General features: G+C 43.8%; 7 protein-coding genes across 7 annotated transcripts; 3 read left to right on the top strand and 4 right to left on the bottom strand.

Moving 5' to 3' along the window:
- The first annotated feature begins 514 nt into the window (after window positions 1-514).
- Window positions 515-2,501, top strand: LOC128718474 (zinc finger protein 660-like). Its single transcript, XM_053812095.1, has 4 exons — window positions 515-542; window positions 662-1,570; window positions 1,632-1,997; window positions 2,113-2,501. The coding sequence occupies exons 1-4, from the start codon at window positions 515-517 to the stop codon at window positions 2,499-2,501; spliced, it is 1,692 nt and encodes a 563-aa protein (XP_053668070.1).
- A 513-nt stretch (window positions 2,502-3,014) lies between these two features.
- LOC128718473 (zinc finger protein 37A-like) lies at window positions 3,015-4,539 on the bottom strand. Its single transcript, XM_053812094.1, has 4 exons — window positions 4,405-4,539; window positions 3,532-4,326; window positions 3,328-3,479; window positions 3,015-3,252 (listed from the first exon to the last, which is right to left on the bottom strand). The coding sequence occupies exons 1-4, from the start codon at window positions 4,537-4,539 to the stop codon at window positions 3,015-3,017; spliced, it is 1,320 nt and encodes a 439-aa protein (XP_053668069.1).
- An 814-nt stretch (window positions 4,540-5,353) lies between these two features.
- LOC128718472 (uncharacterized) lies at window positions 5,354-7,051 on the top strand. The gene is made up of 2 exons (XM_053812093.1): window positions 5,354-6,442; window positions 6,527-7,051. Exons 1-2 carry the CDS (start codon window positions 5,354-5,356, stop codon window positions 7,049-7,051), a joined length of 1,614 nt encoding a protein of 537 aa, XP_053668068.1.
- A 975-nt stretch (window positions 7,052-8,026) lies between these two features.
- Window positions 8,027-10,493, bottom strand: LOC128707686 (protein DDI1 homolog 2). The gene is made up of 3 exons (XM_053802643.1): window positions 10,184-10,493; window positions 8,385-9,317; window positions 8,027-8,319 (listed from the first exon to the last, which is right to left on the bottom strand). The coding sequence occupies exons 1-3, from the start codon at window positions 10,491-10,493 to the stop codon at window positions 8,027-8,029; spliced, it is 1,536 nt and encodes a 511-aa protein (XP_053658618.1).
- A 309-nt stretch (window positions 10,494-10,802) lies between these two features.
- On the top strand, window positions 10,803-12,200 carry LOC128718470 (copper transport protein ATOX1). Its single transcript, XM_053812092.1, has 3 exons — window positions 10,803-10,853; window positions 11,848-11,926; window positions 12,067-12,200. The coding sequence occupies exons 1-3, from the start codon at window positions 10,803-10,805 to the stop codon at window positions 12,198-12,200; spliced, it is 264 nt and encodes an 87-aa protein (XP_053668067.1).
- Window positions 12,201-12,485: 285 nt separating this feature from the next.
- LOC128707292 (POC1 centriolar protein homolog) lies at window positions 12,486-14,084 on the bottom strand. Its single transcript, XM_053802243.1, has 3 exons — window positions 13,218-14,084; window positions 12,897-13,145; window positions 12,486-12,746 (listed from the first exon to the last, which is right to left on the bottom strand). Exons 1-3 carry the CDS (start codon window positions 14,082-14,084, stop codon window positions 12,486-12,488), a joined length of 1,377 nt encoding a protein of 458 aa, XP_053658218.1.
- Window positions 14,085-14,779: 695 nt separating this feature from the next.
- LOC128707739 (39S ribosomal protein L21, mitochondrial) lies at window positions 14,780-15,437 on the bottom strand. The gene is made up of 2 exons (XM_053802698.1): window positions 15,380-15,437; window positions 14,780-15,315 (listed from the first exon to the last, which is right to left on the bottom strand). Exons 1-2 carry the CDS (start codon window positions 15,435-15,437, stop codon window positions 14,780-14,782), a joined length of 594 nt encoding a protein of 197 aa, XP_053658673.1.
- Between the last annotated feature and the right edge of the window lie 999 nt (window positions 15,438-16,436).

The raw sequence follows: 16,436 nt of genomic DNA, 5'->3' as shown, positions 1-16,436 counted from the left end.
GCACAATTGCGATTGAAACCCAATGTAAACAATACACAGCTGTACGAATGACAGTTGCACAGCGCTAGGAATGACAGCTGTGCACGGCAGAAAGTTGTAGCTCGAAGCGCTTTGGGTTGCAGTTGAAAATCATTTCATTTAATTATTGTATCTACTGCAAGTACAACTTTACCACAATAATTAAGTTTTGTTATCGGTTTTTGCACTACCGTAAAATATGAATTCCTTTCACTTTTAAAACAATTTTCATTTCGCAGCCACGCGACTAATGTGGGGCGCTCTAACACCAACGATTCTAGCAACAGGCAGGCTACTTTCAAGCTGGCTCTTTTAGAAAATAAACACAGCTTTTAATTCTGAATCAATTGATAACTCTCGCCTTTTAACATCAAATTGATCACCATTTCCATTAAAACTCTTCGATACGAAACTAATGCAACTTGGTGGGGGGCATTTTCTCCCGGCTAGCCGTTGCTTGAGCTCTGTCAAATTTGATTTTACGCAGTCTAGCTAAATGTCAAGGCGTCAGCAAACAAGCGCTTGTCAGCAAACAACAAATCGGGTCCCCAAATTGGTGAAAACAATCTTACTGCAGTGCAAAGTGATATATTAAAATGCTTCATTACGGTCGAAAATATCACAACTAACTGTTCTATTGTAGATCCTCGTGTGCATTGGCGGGACGGCTCGTATTCGTCATTATACATTTACGGGGGCGTTGTGATAGCGTCATCTGATATGGAGGATATGATATTCGGTGAAATCTGTCGATGCTGTATGGCAACCAAGCCCCGCATGAAACCACTCTTCGACACGAACTTGTTCGCAATGCTAAACGCCATCACCGGTCTAAATGTGCAGGAAAACGATGGGCTTCCGTCGCAGCTTTGCGTACCGTGCGTGTTACAGATCCGCCGTTCGCACTTCTTCAAACTGCAATGCGAAAGCACCGATACAGCTTTGCGGAGCTATGTGGTAGATACGAAACATATCGTAGCGGACAATAGCAGCACACACGCCACAATTGAAAGACAGGTGAAAACAGAACCCAACTCCTCATCGATGGCTGGACAAAATAGTAACGGAACGGAAGTGGAAACCACCGTATCCAACAATGAAATGCAGTTAAAGATTTATTGCCAACAATGTGCGAAAGAGTTTGGGACGGAGAAACAGCTACGGCGCCACATGCGAAGACACTTTATTGATAAACCGCACGGCTGCAACGAGTGCGGTCTATCGTTTCTGGAGAAGTGTAATTTAAACAGGCACATGCTTAAGCACACCGGCGAACTGCGAGACAGCAACGCGAAGCCGCACTTGTGCAGCGAATGTGGCAAATCGTTCAAATATGCTACTTCGCTATCGCGGCACAAAAGATTCCACGCCCAGCGCAACCTCTTCGACTGTCAGATCTGTTCGAAATCGTACGTCGAGCAAAGCTCACTGGATGTGCACATTCGAACGCACACGAACGAGCGACCGTTTTTGTGCTCTGTCTGTAACAAGGGTTTCTCCCAAAAGGCCAACCTCGAACGGCACGAGCGAACCCACACTGGTAACTTTCTTCGTTTGCTGGTTTGTGTACAGAGTTTGGGATTTATGCGTGCCTCTTACCTTTCTTCTTGCAGGCGAAAAACCCTACAGCTGCGATCTGTGCGGTAAATGTTTTACGCAGAAAAGTTACCTGTGCGTACACAAGCGGATACATCTGGATGAAAAACCATTCGGCTGCCCGGACTGTACCATGTGCTTTGTTTCGCGCAACGCACTTTTAAAACACCAGCAGAAACCGTGCTCGATCAATCCGCATCGGTGTAACATATGCAAGAAAACGTTCCGATACAAAAGTAAGCTTCGTTTGCATAAGCGTACCGAGCATATGAAAAACAGAACTCTTCAATGTCCGGTTTGTGAGATTAAGTTTAAGCAAGCGACACAGCTAACTGTACACATAAAGATGAACCATGCAGGTGCGCCCATTAAGGGTGAGCGAGGTAAGCCTTCGGATCCATATAGAGATTGATCAGTTGTTCTAGCTGCAATTACAACTAGTTAGTATGACATCAGTTGTTCTTTTTTAACCACCAAGTATGTTTTTTTTCGATACAGATACTAACGCTGCGAAGGACAGTTCCGGCAAACAACAAACATCCTGGAGTCGGCAAAGGACGAATCAAACGGAGAGCATTGATTTTGACGAGACATACCTGGACGAAGAAGAAGGAGAAGAGGAGGAAGAGGAAGAAGAAATGGAACTGGAAGAAGAGGACGATGAAATCGATGAAAACGTTAGCATTCTCGAGGATTACGATGATGGGGAAGAGGACACGCATCCGAACGAGGAATACCTGGTCGATGCCTTGTCCAACGTTGGTAGTATAGTCGAGCAGGAAAACTACGAAGACTTTATTACAGAGTATGCTGTAGTGAAGGAAGAACCCCTGCTGGAAATTAGTATAATGAATCCTAATGAGGTGAGTTCAGATAATGAACAGTGAGTGGAGGATGGACGATAACAGTTGTACAATTGCATGCACCTTGTATAGCGTATAGCGCCTAGAGTTAGGCTTTTTTGTGAATTTTTTCCTTCCTTCTCATTGCTATTGTTATGCAAAACAAAGTATATCATAATAAAACAAAAAAATTATAGAATCAATTTATTTATCTATCGGTTTTGTCTGTAATCAATGTCATGTAAATGGAGGAGATAAACGGAAAGCGCTATGGATATCATACTAGAAAACAATTGTACAGAGATCGCAACATCTGCTTCTTGGCGTTACGACCCACAAGGTCATACCGGCTATATCTAGCTTACAAGACTTATTTTACAACGTAGCCGAATAGTCGGATCTTGCTACAAGGACATGAGTCCGGATGGAATGTTGTCTCGGTCCTGTTGTGTAAAGACCGGCACCGCTACCAAATACACCACTAGACCACCCCTCCAGCGATTCCGACTACATTATACAAATTCTTTTACATCAAATAACGCACCGAATATCGATTTATTAATCGTCAGCATTCACAGCACTTGACTTTATTTCTGGATGATCTTTTTTGATGTGAATATTTAGAAGACATTTGTACCGGTAGGACTTATCACAGACCGTACATTGAAAAACAACACCAGCGTGCGTTAATTCGTGCGTTTTTCTAGCGTACTCACTTTTGAATCCCTTCGGGCATTGGCTGCAGGCAAACGGTTTGTCGTCCGAATGTACTCGCTGATGATTTCGATGGTCACGTCTGCAAATCACAATTGAGATTACGGAGGTTTATAGAAAAAATCCAAAACCAACATGAACAAAGTGCAACGCATACTTCTCTTTAAACTGTTTCCCACAAATGGAACAGGTGAATTTCCTTTCGTCGCTATGGCAACGAATCACATGTACGCGATAGTTTCCAGGGTGATTAAATTTCTTCGGGCACAGTTTGCATTCGTATGTTTCACCAATTCCGTGTTCAGATCGCTAAAACCAAAAGATCGCTATAGGCATGTTTACACTGGGCACCCAAACATACCATATGTGATTTATATGATCCATTGCTCGTAAATCCTTTATTGCAATCTTGGCACGTTTTCATTATCCGCTTCATGTGGACTGCCTGAATATGTCGATATAAATTTCCATGGTTGGCCATCCTAACCGGGCAGTGGGGACACGCGTACCTCATCTCTTTCGTATGGATTGACATGTGGTCACTGAGCTTATGCACTACTTTGCCACATACATCACAGAGTTGGGATCGAATTGCTTTCGAGCATCTATCGCGCACTAGGTGAGAAGTGTTGGAATTGCTTTCAACTGCACTACTTGCGGCAATCCGTGCGACCTCTTGGCGTTGTTGTGTGGCTTTTATAAGACGCATACTTTCAACGAACAGTGTATTTCTGTCCATTGTAACTTTGTTGCGCACCAATTGAGGTTTTTCACTGTACTCCTCATCGTTGGAGGACGGTTCACCCGGTTCAATACGATTCGCACAGTAATCGAAATCGTGTATAGCTTCCGTTTCATCGAACTCACACGAGAACTGCTCACTGCTCTCCGGTAGATCGTTCTGCATAGTTATTACTTTTCGCTTTTTACGCTTGTTAACAACAATAAACTCAATATCCGAAACGCTTTCATTTGGTTCCGCAGTAGTTTTTTCCGTTTCTTCACCATTGCTGTCCTCAAATTCCTCGAATCCCAAGCAAAATTCTCTGAAAAACGCTTCATTTGCCAAGCAGCTGTGTCGGAACGTGACGGAGTTGATCAACTTTATATGGCAATCGCCGCAAAGTACGTATGGTTCGTTTTCCTCTCCAAGGTTCTGCAAGTGGTAAAGGAAATGTTGATGCTAGCAGCAATGCCGAGCGAGATGAAGCGATGGAATCTAACTCTAACCTACCTTAATTCCGGTAAATCGTTGAATATCCTCTAGTGTAAGTGTACTGTTTATAATCGTGTTTATCTGGACCAGTTTTTCCCAATCCTGGCTCAAACAGAATCTGCAAATCTGCGAGCAATTTACGTGCAGCGCCATACCGATCCCTGTTTTGTTTAACAACAAACATACAACCCTTGAATGACGAGACTCCAAACGCTATGCATGGCGGTGGTATACCATATATGACAGCTGTCAGCTGTTTGAAGAATTTATCTTTGGTAAGCCAGTAATTTCAAAGTGTTCCACATTGTTTCAAATGCCTTCTGGCACGCATCGTAAACCATGAAAGCCTTGATTTCATCCCAGAAATCTTAAAAAAAAACAGACCGTTAATTGAACATCAGAAACAATACTCGACTCCACACAGGAAAATTGTGGTACATCTTCTACGCCAACCGTAGCAAAGCGTCAGCTATAATCGACAGAGGGACTTAATTTTTGTTTATGTTTACTCAAGCACAATCTACAATTTGTGGAAATTTTGTGCCACACCAAAATTTGCATTCGGACCATGTAAGAAATGAAAACATTTTACAAATTAACCAATCAACAGAGAAATGTGTCAAATGAACCTAATTTTCCTACTGTATGACTTCAGATTAAAAGATAAAATGTACTCCACTTTATTACAAAAAAAAACTAACAAGATTCAAACGTGTGCGCGTTTCAGCAAAAAGTTCGCGCTGAATTGCAAAATCCGTTTGTTGTTGGCTTGATGTGTAGTGTCACAATGACAACAGTGATGGACAAAGATAAACCACCCTCTAAAAATAAACTATGTACTAACCTTGGGAGAATGCAAACGATTTGCTTTAGTACAAACTTTACCATTCTTTCAGTTAACGTCGACCGCTTTAGTGAGCCCGTGCAATACACTTTTTGACGATTGTGCAAAAACCGTGAATCAGTGATGAAAACGAACAGGAAAACGGCAAAGCTTGCTAACGGAAATGGAAACATTACGCAGAGACGGAAAAACAATCGCCAACCGAAAATCAATTCACACGAGAAAGAAAATCAACCTCCTCGGACATTGAATGACTTCCAGACACGGCAAAAGCAAATGAACATTCCCCAAGTTTCACAAGTACCTTCGTTTGTTGTATCCGTTAAACAGGAAAGTAAAGTAAGTGAGCAACCAATTTGTCGTGACCAAATAACCGAGAGTCGTCCGGAAGATGTCGGCAAAGCAAATCAATTGCTACAACAGCAGGCAATCAATGATCCTTTGGATGCACCACCTGATGGAGGCTTGAATCAAGTAAATTATGAGATAATTGATGCTGGAAACCATGACAACATAATTGAAGCAACCGATGTCAAAGCACACTGCTCAGTAGCAGATAATAGCACATCGATAATCCTGGAAGCCTGTACAGAAGAACCGGAAAGCAATGTGACACGCTTGAACGAGTCCGATCCGGCAACATGTGTCGCCGTTCTGAAAACAGAAAATCTTCCCAGTAGCCAGTCTAATAGGAAAGCCGGTTCCTTTAATGGTCCCTATAAACTGTACCGGTTTATGATCTGTGAATGGTTTTACAGCCATATTGATCGTCCATTATACGCGGAAGGATACAGCAAGAAGTTGGAATTGGGTGCACTGTTAAAGGCACACTTTCCGTTACTTTTCACCCGTTCACTGAATCGCGTCCAGTGGAACTATATCCGCCTGGCGCTACGAAAGCAAAGACCGGTTCGTCGCTTGTCGCACGCTTTTCTTCTCGACGAGCGAATCAATCTGGAGCGACGCCGTGAGAAGTTACGCTTTCTGATGGAAAACTCCATGATTGAGTATTTGGACGACGATATACCGTCGGCCATTCCGAAACCGATCGAACTCGGCAGTACGGTTCGAGGTACATCTTTTCAACCGAACTACGGTTCTTATACGGGGGAAGTCATTGGAGTTCAACATCGCAGCATCCCATTGTTTCTGGTTCAGTTTACGAACGGGAATCAGCAAATACTTACAGACTATCGCGTAGCGCTTGAGCAGGTGAGAACATATTTTTTTAAAATTTTTTTTATGCTTTCGAAGGGTCTTGCATCATGGTTCATATTTGTTTTTTTACCATTTAAGTCCTTTCACATCGCGGAAGCTTCGGATACTGTTTCAGTAACAGGTAAACATCTGAAACAAATCACACTGCTGGAAAAGAAGCTGCAAGAAAAAATAAGACTATTACACGGTTTGGAAAATATTCGACTCAACTTAGCCGGTCGTCATGCACTGGGAAAACTCGACCCGGAACAAGATCACGAGCAGATCGAACGCTATGATCAGATCGTTCAAAAATTGCTGTATCTGAATCGTAACTTACTGCAGCTGATGAAACAAATCGCTACGGATTATGAACAGTACTTGTCCGAACCATTGACTGCGGATAATTCGGAGGAGGTACCCGTGGTCGATAAGTATGTGGTAGATGCGACCGACCAGCTACTAGCGGCGTATGCTCAAATGGATGCTGTTTACAACAGTCCTGTGGCAATACGGCTTTGGCGAGAAACCATGCAGCGTTTGCACAAACGACCGGAATACTTGCAACAGTTTGAGGTGCATCTTGCGTCCAGGATTGGGACGTTATTCGATACAACTCCCTAAGCCTCTCAGCGTAATGTTGTTTTCTTTCTCTTGTCTAGTTGTCTCTAGCTGATGATCCGTCATTAAACACCTAGAACATTAAACAACGTCCTAGTTACCAGTAATGTTCTAATGTTTTTTTTTATTTATCTGTAATCTTAACTAGTAGAAAATTCGTTAAACCCTGAAACCCACCCAAAAACAAGGACAGTTGTAGAACAGGAGGAAGTAGAAGAAGAGAATATCGTTAGAAAGTCAATCAAAGCAAACACAATCCGGGACAACAGTGTTGTTATCTCCGGAACAAATTCAGTCAATTTTCTCCATCACACACGTTACACCCGACATCTCTTAAACAGACTATAACCACTTGTTGAAACGATAGAGATAATGCAATACAAATACAAATGCCAGAAAACGCTGTGCGTCGTTGAAGAGCAATAGCAAACACATTTGATCGTTGTATTCATCCTGATACATTCGTAACCTGTGAACGAAAGTCGAAGGGAACGCTTTCCCACGATACGGTGCTATTAACAGATTGAATTCCCTGCGATCAAATCTGATCAAGACCAGCTTCCGGAACGTCTAGTTAATCACCGTATAACCCAGTAGTTTGTCAAGCAAAGAAAAAAACGAATTCAAGCACGTTTAAATCCCACAGCCACGAACCACGCATGGCATTTCCAGTTGTTCCTGTTTGTCGGCATGCTATTTAGAGATAGCGAATACAAATACGAGACGTTATACAAAACAGTTCACCTAAGGTAAATGCGGCGTAAAGGATACGAAAAATCAACGACTTTCTATCACTCCTGAGACACAAAACAGTTTGTAGTCGTCGTAGTTAAAACGGTGCAAACTGGTATTTAAAAGAAAAGCGGTTCCCTTTTGCCTGAGTGATTACGGATGCACGAAGTATACTTCCGGCAGTGTACGAGAAGCTACAGGTACAACCTCTGCTCCTATAGGACCTATACCGATTGCGCGCATGCATTACCCTAGCTTCGCAAACAGACCCGAAGTGGCCTTCGTTTTGTCGCCGTTGGCGGCCCGAAGTTCGTCGATCACCATCTGACGCTTGAAGCCCATCGATTCCAGCTCGACCACATCCATTTCGCTGAACCGATCGGTCGGCAGAAGTGTCAGCGGTGGTTCCACATCTTCCTGCATTGGTTCCGGTGCCGATGACTGTGGTGCTGGTGCTTTCGCAGCCTCACTGCTGGCAGGCGACGGTTCTGTTGTCGGCGTGACGTTGCTGCCACTACTTCCCGCACCACTCGTCGAAGCTACGAAATAGGAAGAACAATATGAAGGAAGCCGAAATCGGAATCGTCTCCAGGGCGCTCTATACCTTGATCGCTTTGACTCTTGCTGAGTGCTTCCTTGATGGCAAGTTCTTCCGCTAGTTTCGCCGACTCGGCCAGGGCACGTTTCTCCTCCTCGGGACTACCGGTCAAGCGGGCACATTCGGGTAGATCGCCTTCCGCCAGGAACGGTGTCTCCGTACCGGTCGTTCCAATGCGCAGCACATTGTTCTTCAGATCGATGTTACACTGGTGCCGCTTCAGCATATCCAGTCCCAGCAGCATATCCATCGGTTGCTCCTCCAGCACCGAAAAGCTAGACGTGAGGAAATCCTTCTCGATCTGTATCTGCACCATATGAATCCGGCCGATAATTCGCTGCACGCCAACACCTTTCGCAATGCCGGCCCATCTCGTGTCGACCAGCCGCATAATGTTGCAGCGTTCAGCGGCGGCGGCGCTCATTATAGTTGCCTGTGCGCCCGAATCGATGAACGCTTTGACCGGATGCCCATTAACCTTGCAGTTGATGTACAGCATCACCACCGTACCGAACGTTTCCGGGTTGTACTCCATCGCCGCCTCCATGTTCGCTTCGATGTTTTTTTGCTTGATCTCTTCCGCGATCAAGCGCTGTGCTTCCGCGTCGAAGGGGCTGGCTTGAAGTATCCGGAGCCGTTGCTGCTGTTTCTCCATTCTTTCGGCAATCTGCTTCCGAAGAACGGTGGCAAAGGTTTCCAGATTGCCGGAAAGCAATGCCTCAGCTAGGCGTGGATTGTTTTGTTTCAGTAGCGCGAGTTGATCCGGCTTCGAGAGAAACATTTCGCGCACCACAGCTGGATCGTCCTCGAGACCGATCGATGGGGATGGACGGTTCAACCCGCTGGAGGATCCATTTCCACCATTGCCACCGGCACCGGATCGAATCGAGGTAGGTACTTGAATCGAGCCAAAGTCCAGATTGGCCAACACCGCTGGTTCTACAGGGAAGAAGGAGAAATGGAATATAAATAAAATGGTTAAAATGGTTAATAAGGCCGGCCGCCTATCAGATAGTGAGTTGAGGAATCAGAGAACCAGGACTTCGAAATCAATGTGGTTGTATTTATTACAAACTAATTTGAAAACAACCATTCTTTGTTCTCGAACGTTTTATGGTGGGTATACATGGCCCTATCGATTGTATTGCTGCAATGACTCAAGAAATTTTCACACGGTGTACATGTGCATCTAAACTTAAACCCAGATGGTCAACTGTAAGCAGTAAACATGAGGCGCGCCGGTTTTGAAAAACGAGATCATTGCACCGTCTGCACTGAGTGAAATAAATCTGGCGACCGGGGTGGAAAAATCGCGCGCGCTCTCTGAGGTCATCTTTCCGCGCGCGAAAATGGCAAAAACGACGCAAAAACACATCAGCAGCAAATGCCGATGCAGTTCATTGCACTTTGAGCAGAGCACAGACCAAACGTGTTGGGCGCGCAACCGTACTGTAACCACGGCGGGATGTTGTTGACGCGCGAAACTTTTGATGCTTGTTTTTCTCTTACAGTTGAACAACGGGATGCAAACAACAAAGATGCGATGATGCATGATGCGGTATTTGGGGGATATGCGTGGGATGGACAGTTGAACACGGAATATGGACACTGGTCCAGGTGCCTAAAGGGACCGAGGTCTAAAATTGGACATTGGATTTGTTTTCATCTTTGTTTGACTCTTGGCTCTTGCAGAATTAATTAAAAGTAGATTAACTGTTAATGCGTTTTCACTAAACAGTAATTCCAATTACTGTCGCCAACGCCTGGTCGGCTAATGAGTTGGCAAATTTGCAAATGAGTCTTACCTTCTCTGTTCGATGTTGCCGGCATCATTGGCCGGGCCCGCGCTGCTGAAGCGCCGGTTGTTGCCCCAGGTGGTTGTGCGGCGGGTGCTTTATGGAGCAGTAACATATCGCCATCCTTGACGTCATAGTGCGTAAGTGTTTTTTTCTGGTCCAGCAGCATTTGCTGTTTCGCTGACAGTACCAACTCCATGTGGGCCGGTATGTTGAACTCCATCCGACAAAGGGCGATCAGATTTTCCAGCTCCATATCATCGGCCACCTCGAACGTGGACATGTCCGAGGAGTTGGCGTCCATCACCGTGATGCGCATTGTGGCGTTGTTGATAGTTATATCCCACGGCGTACGAAGATCCGCAACGCACTACCTTTCCACCACAAAACTACCCTTGCGGAGAAAGTAACGAAGCTTGCACTTTGTGTAATGTGAATACGTTATTGCGACCAGAAACTGAAGCACATGCAACTTTCAACGGCACAGCCGATCTTTTATAACTGCTATAAAAGGATGACCTTTTTCACGATTCGGATGAGGCAACCCGTATTCGATATTTGTTTGTTGCAGGCAGCCAGCTAGCCGTGATATGACAACGCACTCAACGCACGAACACGCACCAAGAAAATGATTGGTCACACGTATAATTGCGAAGGATGTAATCCGTTCGTTTACTCGGTTCGTAATTCTTGGGGTGAATAACTGTTGAAATAAGTAGAAAAACGAAGCAATATTTAAACTTCTCGAGACGAATCGTAGAAAAGAAATGCAGAAAGTGTTCCACAAACACACAACAGCTTCACAACAAAAGCAGGATGGATTGATGTATAAACCTTGGTGGACGAGCTGTCAAACTGTATTGACCGTATTCACGCAACAAAAAATCGGAGATGAAATCGTTAAATCTGGCTGGATTGATGATGAAAATTAACAGAATACTCTACATATAAACAGGATATTATCGTATCTTCTTTGGTTAACTTTAGAAAGCTTTCAATGTTAAATAAAATGATACAAGACATGCACTCAACACAGACTGAAGATTGCTATCCGCTATTATAAACTCAATCGCACTCACACAAACAAACATTTAGATGCTTCCGTGGACTGAGGGGGTGCCAAAAAGGCAAACAAACTCTGCTAGCTAGTTCTTGTGGATTGCCAAGCTTTTCCATAGCAAAACGTTATATTTACTATACTGTATTAGTTTGGACACCTAATATGCTCTTTGGGTCTTCTACAACATCAGTACAGTTTTAAATCGTGTGTCGTTCCCGAACCGTAGACTCGAGAGAGCTTTTTGCTCGGTTGTTTTGAAACATTTAAAAGTGAATCGCATTACGGAACTACTCCCTATAGCACAAGCATTTGAAAAGAGCACAAACAACGGAGTTTATTCTACATATTAAATAATTGGGTCTACTTAAACGCTTTCATCCCTACGACACGAGCATTATGGTAAGTGGTCTATTCAGTGCTCCCGATTAGATTATACCCACCGGAATCATTGCCCCACCACTAGTATCGTTCTCAATAGCGCTTTGCTATGGTGTCATTGTGCGATAAGAAAGAATCAACCGTGACCAGAACTAAATCATCCGTTTTGATTGATCTGTTCCCATCGCTGGATTGACGAAATTGTAACCTTCTTTTCTGTTTTCCTACTTTACAGACTGTTCACGAATTTAATGTCGAAATGACGTGCACCGGTTGTTCAGGAGCGGTTGAGCGTGTGCTCGGCAAACTAAAAGGTAAGCAAATAGCCAACAGTTGGCTGTTGGTTACCCTTGGATACCTATAAACTTTGGGGCATCTGGGTGTGAAAGTAAAATAACGATTGAAGCTTAGCAATTGAACGAAGCACTCTACCTCGGTTTGAACTATTTTTCAGAAAAAGTCGAAAAGGTCGAAATCGACTTGGACAATAAAAAAGTGTTCGTCACTTCATCGATGTCCGCAGACGAATTGCTGGAAACGATTAAGAAAACGGGAAAGGAATCCAGCTACGTGGGTGTTAAGAACTGAACGTTGGTTCTTGTGAAGGAAGTACCTGGTTGAATGTCTCTGTTCTTGTTGGACTGTCGAATGGCTGGGACGTGCAAACTACAAGCGAAACGAGTACGAAAAGATATTACTGATAAGAGCATCGTCATCCGCTGCGACCGATTTTTTTGGGTAAACTTATGTTTTATGTGTGCTTTTTTGTTTACTGTATGTAATGGTATATTATAAATCGTATAAAAGCGAAAAATAATGATTGACTATAAAGGTTCGTAAAAATAAACTTATAAAACCCAACCCTTTGTTGGCTTATGATCGATCGAGCAAGACATCTTCAAGTAGCGAAATTCTGTTATGAAAACTCTCCATCCTTCGACTGATACTGTTCAAACAGACCAAAACGTGTTCTTCAAAGTCCTCGGTGCGATTGCTTGAAGATTGTGTGGACGTTGGATTGGAGGCTATAGCAGATCGTGCCTGTTGGCGTTTTCCTGTGAAACTGACACTCAGCCCGTGCGCTTTGGTTCGACAGTTTTCGGCGAGGGATTTATTCAGTTTGATTACGATTTCCTTTGGAAAGTGACATTAGAACGAGATTTAAGTATGTATTCTGAGCTCATTTTCAAAGTTACGAACGGAATGATAACATTCTTGGGAGATAAATTATTAAAAGCAGTTTTGGGAGAGCAATTACAACTATCGCGCGAACTACTCGCTAACCTCGACGGCGTCCGATATTTTGAAATTCTCCGTCTTCGTCGCATCGACAAAGATGCTAGTATCTGGGAGATTTTCCTTGTTACAATTAAACGCAGAATCATCATCGTCGGCATGTGCCTCAGTTACGTCGCGATTGAAGCTAAATTTTCGTTCTCCACCGGTTGGATTTGTTATCTCGCAGCTACTGTCCGCTGAATAGAGTGAGTTGTGTGCCGAATCTTGGTCCAAATTTGCCTTCCAAAGCATGACCTGGAATGAGATCATTAGATGCGATATAGTACCTTGCTTGAAGGGTAAATGCTGTTAACTTGGCAAACTTACATGACAATCTTCACTTCCTGTCGCAAATAGCTGTCCATCTTTAGAGAATTTTACCGTCGTGACCGGTCCACGATGCCCAGTGAGTGTGAATATTTGACGACCTTCCAACAAATCGATGATTTTTGTCACGCCATCATCGCTTCCCGTAATGAGATAGTTTCCGGACGGATGAAAGTCGAGTGAATTGACCGGACCGTCGTAGATGCGGTAGTATTGAATCAATTTCTTGATATTCACATCGAATATTTTCACCCGACAGTTGTCTAAGGCAATAGCTACCAGTGTACTATCCGGATGCCAGGCCACCTTACATCCAGCCCCCTTCTGGTCGTAAAAGGTGTGAATACACTGCCCGGTAGACGGGTCAAACAACTTCAATGTACGATCGTCACCGCAGGACGCGATCATTTTACCATTTGGTGAAAATCGTGCACATCGCACCCAATTCGTGTGTCCGGTGAAAGAGGACAGAAACTGCTTGCGGGACACTTTCCACAGCTTGACCGTTTTGTCGTCCGAGGCGGTGAGCAACTTTTTGCCGGACGGATCGAAATCTACCGAGCGGACGTTCGAGGTGTGGCCGCGGAATTCGTCGCAATTACCCAGCATCGAAGGGACCCAAATCTTTACAGAGCGATCCTTGGAAACGGTCGCTATGATTCTACCGTCCGGCGACCAGCAAACATCGTTCACAACATCCGTGTGAGCCTCGAATCGCATACAGCGTACCTGTTCGTTGTTGGTCCACACGATTGCTGAGTGGTCGACCGAGCTCGTCACGAAACGCGTCCCTTCCGGGTTGAACGATAGACCGGTCAGCTTTCCCCGGTGACCTTTCAAGTGTCGTTGCAGTACAGGGTCCAACATTTTCTGTGAGTTTTTGTTCTCCGGCCAAGCAACGATGGACAATCACAGATTCGTTAACAATAGCGCCTACAAAATAAAACTGTTCGTTCTTCGAAGCCGTTTGCTTTGAAGTTTTGACAACAGAATGTCAAACTTCAAACAGGAGCACGGTTTAAAATTTCAACACCCACTTGGATTGAAAATATGTTCAAGCTGGTTTGAATTGTTCTAAAAAACGCAACAAATGTTCGAAATTTAATTGTTTCACCCTGTAGCAGACAATAAACGGAGCAGTTTGTTTAGGTGGAAAAGTTGTGCGCGCCAGTTTTTTTTATCAAACGTGCGTAAAATACTTACATTAACTTTTTGAATAACTCTTCATTGGAAGTTCCATCAACGAAGGAATCAAATAACGTCGTGATAGTAACGTTTATGTGATCTTTTTTGGCTGAATAATCGTCGTGAAAAAGGAAAGACGACCTTTGAAAACATGACGATTCATGAGTATGAATTGGCCATCCATCTGTATCATATCGCGATCTAGTGTTGTATCGCGTATCGGTAGTAGTGTTTTCTCGTGGAGTGTTCTTGCAACAAAAAAGTCCGAAATTGGTCAAATAATACTTTAAGGGCAACGAAATTGTATTGGTGAATAGCAACTTCAGTAATCTATTTATTTCCCTCAATAGAGCTTCTACAAATCTGGCCTTCTATCGCTAGAAAAATCTCTCCTCGCTAGAATCATTTGCGCTCGCCTCACTTAACTTTCGCGTAATGTCGATTGAGTTGATCCGAATCATCGTTTGTTGCGTGCGGTAGAAATTGATACGGGTATATTGCTTTCGGCGCTTCTTGCGAAAATGTGTGCGAGTGTGGGAAAGTGTTTTCTCGATAATGGTAGCCTGCACGTCCACCAGTCCGGACGTTAGCAGTGGTCGACCGATGAGTGAAAAATCCTTACTTCCTGCCAGTAGCACCTTATCCAACCGTAAACGGTCACCGTTTTCCGGTGGCCAATAACCCTCAACGACGATTATATCGCCGGAAGTGATTTTAAACTGTTTGCCACACAGCTGCACGACCGCGAATAATCTTCCTTCCGAACCGGCTTCCACCTGTTTGTTTACGGTATCAACGGTGTTCTTGTCTGGAATGGCAGCAGCAGTAACAGCGCTAGTGCTATTCCATCGTTGATTTGTAAATGCAGCCGTGTTGTTCCAACGCGCAGTTAGCGGAGCTATTTTGAGTGGTTCTTAAAAAAAAGAAAATGTGTGTATCAACTTTCAATCCTTCTGCACATAAATTTCGCAACCTACCAAGCAGAGTAGTTATTGTGGAGGGCTTTAATAAGCCGGCTAACTGTTTGAGAAACATATTCGTAGTGATACCGGTCCACACTCTTACTTTGTGCAAGAAGCTTACTGGTACTGGTATAGAATTTAGTTATTCGGTGCCGGTTCCTGCTCGTGAAATATGCACCTGAAAGTACACAAACAATTAGTAGCGCCGGCGATCGAAGAAGAGCACATGGTGCTGCGAATGTTACCCGTTGAATCCGGTGAGCTCTGTTGTTAATAATATGCAAACAACATTACTTGTACCAGTTATGTGCAAAGAGAAGTGTGAATCCCTTCTCAATACAACACCAATGTTGTTTTCCAATTTGTGCAAAAGCACTTCCAATATTTTGGGTGGTTTTGTAACCAATAGAATGCTGTCATCGATGGGAAATGACAGTAATGACATATGGTAAAGTTTTGCATATGTGTGCGTGTGCTGTGTGGTTTGCTTGGTAAATTCAAATCGGCGGTTTGAACTTAAGCAAAAGAGATAATTTTTGATGTCCATTCAATAATTAAAAAATAAGAAATGTATTTATATATTGCTCGACGTTCATCAACGTTAGAGCGTGAAAAATGGCCTTTAGTTTCATTTGATGATTTTATATTATTACTTGTTATTAAAGTCTGTCTTACACGTCGCTCCAAAAAAGATAACAATGCTAAAAGCAAACTTTATAAAACGCTTTCCGAATTTATCTTCGCCCACAATACGCGCCCTCCAAAACGGGAGAATTTTCTTTCATACATGTACGACACAACGGACAACCATGAAAGCATGCCCACTGCCTAAATATGCACAATGAAACTGCAATTTACTTCAGCGCAAAATTAAGCAAGAGTTGCTTCAACAATGTTCCCGTAGAATAGAACCGTTCATTAGAACCTTTTGGCACGCTTGCAAAACCGGTCCCGGAGCGGTTGCGCGCTTACACAAAAGCCAAGCTCATGTCCAGATATGTCGCACCATTTTGTGGCCACGGCTAAAGAAATCGTTTGGATTCTACGTGTCGCAGCGGTCACACTCCTGGGG

Source organism: Anopheles marshallii, chromosome 2, assembly GCF_943734725.1.
Source record: "Anopheles marshallii chromosome 2, idAnoMarsDA_429_01, whole genome shotgun sequence".
Lineage (NCBI taxonomy): Eukaryota > Metazoa > Arthropoda > Insecta > Diptera > Culicidae > Anopheles > Anopheles marshallii.
The sequence above is the reverse complement of the archived record's forward strand: the minus strand, read 5'-3'. Positions and strand labels throughout refer to the sequence as shown.

Coding starts and splice junctions, on each gene's coding strand:
- LOC128718474 (XM_053812095.1), top strand. CDS start 515: ATGTCAAGGCGTCAGCAAACAAGCGCTT. Junction 543..661: donor GCGTCAGCAAACAAGCGCTT/GTCAGCAAACAA, acceptor GTTCTATTGTAG/ATCCTCGTGTGCATTGGCGG. Junction 1,998..2,112: donor GCCCATTAAGGGTGAGCGAG/GTAAGCCTTCGG, acceptor TTTTCGATACAG/ATACTAACGCTGCGAAGGAC.
- LOC128707686 (XM_053802643.1), bottom strand. CDS start 10,493: ATGCGCATCACGGTGATGGACGCCAACTCCTCGGACATGTCCACGTTC. Junction 9,318..10,183: donor GGCAACATCGAACAGAGAAG/GTAAGACTCATT, acceptor TCTTCCCTGTAG/AACCAGCGGTGTTGGCCAAT. Junction 8,320..8,384: donor CAAGAGTCAAAGCGATCAAG/GTATAGAGCGCC, acceptor CCTATTTCGTAG/CTTCGACGAGTGGTGCGGGA.
- LOC128718472 (XM_053812093.1), top strand. CDS start 5,354: ATGAAAACGAACAGGAAAACGGCAAAGCTTGCTAACGGAAATGGAAAC. Junction 6,443..6,526: donor ATCGCGTAGCGCTTGAGCAG/GTGAGAACATAT, acceptor TTACCATTTAAG/TCCTTTCACATCGCGGAAGC.
- LOC128707739 (XM_053802698.1), bottom strand. CDS start 15,437: ATGTTTCTCAAACAGTTAGCCGGCTTATTAAAGCCCTCCACAATAACT. Junction 15,316..15,379: donor CACAATAACTACTCTGCTTG/GTAGGTTGCGAA, acceptor CTTTTTTTTAAG/AACCACTCAAAATAGCTCCG.
- LOC128707292 (XM_053802243.1), bottom strand. CDS start 14,084: ATGTTGGACCCTGTACTGCAACGACACTTGAAAGGTCACCGGGGAAAG. Junction 13,146..13,217: donor CAGGAAGTGAAGATTGTCAT/GTAAGTTTGCCA, acceptor ATCTCATTCCAG/GTCATGCTTTGGAAGGCAAA. Junction 12,747..12,896: donor AAATATCGGACGCCGTCGAG/GTTAGCGAGTAG, acceptor CACTTTCCAAAG/GAAATCGTAATCAAACTGAA.
- LOC128718473 (XM_053812094.1), bottom strand. CDS start 4,539: ATGGCGCTGCACGTAAATTGCTCGCAGATTTGCAGATTCTGTTTGAGC. Junction 4,327..4,404: donor AACGATTTACCGGAATTAAG/GTAGGTTAGAGT, acceptor TACCACTTGCAG/AACCTTGGAGAGGAAAACGA. Junction 3,480..3,531: donor GATCATATAAATCACATATG/GTATGTTTGGGT, acceptor TTTTGGTTTTAG/CGATCTGAACACGGAATTGG.
- LOC128718470 (XM_053812092.1), top strand. CDS start 10,803: ATGATTGGTCACACGTATAATTGCGAAGGATGTAATCCGTTCGTTTAC. Junction 10,854..11,847: donor GTAATCCGTTCGTTTACTCG/GTTCGTAATTCT, acceptor CCTACTTTACAG/ACTGTTCACGAATTTAATGT. Junction 11,927..12,066: donor TGTGCTCGGCAAACTAAAAG/GTAAGCAAATAG, acceptor ACTATTTTTCAG/AAAAAGTCGAAAAGGTCGAA.